Consider the following 2,904-nt stretch of genomic DNA (forward strand, 5'->3'; position numbering starts at 1 on the left):
GCGGGCGCCGCGCGCCAGCAGGGCACCAGCCGCGCCGGCAGGTCGCAGGGCGACGCCACGGAGCAGGAGAGCGCGCCGCCGGCCGCGTGCAGCAGCAGCCGGCTCTGCGCCCACAGGCGCTGCCAGGCCGCGGCGTCTGCGGGGAGCGGGCGGTCGGTGCGGCCCCAGGGCACCGCGCCGTGCCGACCCGCCGCGCCGGGCACCTACCGCGGGAGAAGGGGCAGGAGGTGGCGCGCGGCGGGTCCGGCGCATCCAGCCACACCTGCGGAGCAGAGGGCACTGCGGGAGGGCTCGGGCGCCCGCGCGGCACCGTCCCCGCGCGCCGCGGCGGCACCGGTGCCCACCTGCAGGCACAGGCAGGGCAGCACCTCGTCCGCAGGCAGGCTGTAGTTCAGGGTGCCGCTCTGCAGCGGGAAGGGGACGCGGGGGTCACCCCGTGGCACGGCGCACCGGGCCGGCGCGGGGCCGGCGGGCACTCACCGCCGTGACCGTGCGCCCGGAGCTGCCGGCGCCGCGGCTGCGGTTGTGGTAGAGCCGCAGCGTGTAGTTGTGCCCGGCCGCCGCCTCCTGCACCTGCACCACGGCCGCCTGCGGCCCGCGCAGCACCTGCAGCCGCGGCGCTGTGCCACGACGATGGGCACGGGGGGTCAGCGCCTGCGTCCCCCAGCGCTGGCGTCCCGGCTGTGCCAGAGCCCGGCGCGCGGGACACGGGCTCCTACCTTGGCAGTGCGGCAGGGCGCGGGCCGCGGGCCGGGAGCAGTCTGTGGGGACAGCGCGGTGAGCGGGCAGTGCCGGTGGCGTTGCGGGTGGCGCGCGGTGCCCGGCGCCGTGCCGCGCGGCTCCGAGCGCGGCGCCTCCAAGCACTCGCGCGTCGGCTGGCCCTGCGGGAGAACCGCGGTGCGGCCGCTGCGGGCACGGCGGAGCCGACTGCCCCGTGTCCCCACATGGGGCTGCAGCACCGCGGGGCGTCGCAGCTCCCGCGTGGCACCACCCCATGCAGGCTGCATTGGGCACCCAGGGCTGGAGCATCATGTTGCACAGCAGGACCCGGACCCTGTGCCCATGTCCCCATGCGAGGGCGCAGCGGGATGCGTGGGGCTGTGCAGGTGAAGGCAGAGCGGGACCCGAGCGGGACCCGGACCCTGTGCCCGTGTTCCCATGTGTGGGTGCAGCGGGATGCGTGGGACCATGCAGGTGAAGGCAGAGCGGGACCCCAGCGTGCGCACATGCATTGCCCCCATCCCGGGTGCCCCCCGTGCCACCCGGCCGGGTGCCCCACACTGCCAACACCCCCGGGATGTGGGGACCCGCGGGGCGCCGAGCGGCTACGCACCACGATGCCGCCGGGGCGCGCGGCGGGCGGCAGCGCCCGCACCAACACGGCGACACAGCGGGACGCGGCCCGGCCCCGGGGGGCTGCCCAGCGCATGGCTGTCTGCGGGGCACGGGCGCCGTGGGGCGCGCGGCTCCCCGGCGCAGTGGGGTGCATTCGGGGGCCCGTGGGGTGCCCGGCACTTACCGAGCAGGCGGCAGGCGAGGCCCTGGGGAGCAAGCAGGGGTCAGGGCTGCCCCACAGAGCCCCCCGTGCTGCCCCACGTGCCCGGACCCACCTGGGGGCAGGCGAGGGCGTCGCGGGGGGCGCAGCGCCCGCCGGGCACCAGCGCCAGCAGCGCCAGCAGCGCCAGGCCCGGCGGCCCCATGGCGGGGACCTGGCGCCCCACGGCCCCCTGCCCCACGGCGCCCTCCCCTCCCACGGCCCCGCCGCGGCCGCCGGCGGCTCCCGCTTCCTGCTCCGCTCCCGGACACCTGGATCCCAGCACGGCGCCGCGACCGCCCCGGGGTGGGGCCTTCCCGGACGGGCCGGGATGGGAAAGGGAAAGGGAAAGGCAGCCAGGAGGGATCCGCGCCCGCCGCCCCGCGGCTGCACGCGGCGCCCGGGCTGCCCACATGGCTGCAGGACCCAGCAGCTGCTCCGGCCAGCCCCAGAGCAGTGCGGCGTGGGGCTGGCCAGCCCCATAACTGAGTGCAGCCGGCCCCATGGCCTGGCACGGGGCCAGCTGGGGCCCATAGCGCAGCATGCGGCTCAGGCCTGCCCCACAGCAGCACGGCATGGGGCTAGGGCTGCCCCATAGCACGGCACGGTGCAGCTGGGGCTGCAGGAGTGTGGCTGTGGGGTGCAAAGGAGAGGCTCCCGCCCCACGGACTCTATGGGGCTGGGGCAGCCCCCGGGTGCAGGCAGCAGCCCCCAGGACCCTCCTCACCGCGTCCCAGGCCCCCCCGAGTCGCGGCACAGCGGCTGCAGCCAGGGTCTTTATTCTGCTCCAAGTCCCAAAGCACCAGGGGCCAAGCGGAGCCAGCAGCCGGCCCCGGCGCCTCCTGCGCGCCGCCCGGCCCCACTGCGGCCCCCGGGAGGCCCCTCTCTCCCCCACGCCGGCGTGGGGGGCGTGGAGCCACCTCCACCCTGCGCCGGGCCCCGACAGGCCCCGCCATGCCCGGGCCCCTCCGTGGGGCTGTGTCCATGCCAGGCCCTGCACCCGTGGCCTCGTCCCTCGCTGCTCCATGTCCTTGTCCCGGCAGTGGGGACGTCAGCGGCTCCTCCAGCGCCGTGAGCCGTCCCTGGGGTCCCCGCAGCCTTTCCCGCGGGCTCCGTCCCGGTGCATCCTCCGTGCGCAGCCCCTCACCGGGGCATCAGGGCGGCGCCGGCCCCGGCGCTCCCGCAGCCGTGCCCAGCGCTGACCAGGGCGCTCAGGTGCCGGCAGCCACCTGCGCACCGGGCGCCGACACCGGGGCGCTGCACGGGGACGCCTCGGGGGGCTGCGCGGGGGGCTCCTGTCCCGCCTCGGCCTCCAGCAGCCGGCGCAGGAGGGTCCTGGCGCGGCCGCGGAGGCGCCGCGGGGGCCGCGC

General features: G+C 78.1%; 1 protein-coding gene across 1 annotated transcript in view; it reads right to left on the reverse strand.

The window, feature by feature from the left end:
- The window catches only part of CRELD1 (cysteine rich with EGF like domains 1), an 8,380-nt gene extending 6,680 nt beyond the window's left edge, over window positions 1-1,700 (reverse strand). The window contains exons 1-7 of the mRNA XM_026052618.1: window positions 1,611-1,700; window positions 1,520-1,541; window positions 720-881; window positions 481-620; window positions 345-404; window positions 208-262; window positions 3-136 (exon numbers count right to left, since the gene is read on the reverse strand). Coding sequence (XP_025908403.1) covers window positions 3-136; window positions 208-262; window positions 345-404; window positions 481-620; window positions 720-881; window positions 1,520-1,541; window positions 1,611-1,700 — 663 coding nt within the window. The remainder of the gene's footprint in view (window positions 1-2; window positions 137-207; window positions 263-344; window positions 405-480; window positions 621-719; window positions 882-1,519; window positions 1,542-1,610) is intronic.
- Between the last annotated feature and the right edge of the window lie 1,204 nt (window positions 1,701-2,904).

The sequence above is a fragment of the Nothoprocta perdicaria genome, unplaced genomic scaffold, assembly GCF_003342845.1.
Source record: "Nothoprocta perdicaria isolate Ctin4 unplaced genomic scaffold, notPer1 scaffold_9, whole genome shotgun sequence".
Taxonomy (NCBI): Eukaryota; Metazoa; Chordata; class Aves; order Tinamiformes; family Tinamidae; genus Nothoprocta; species Nothoprocta perdicaria.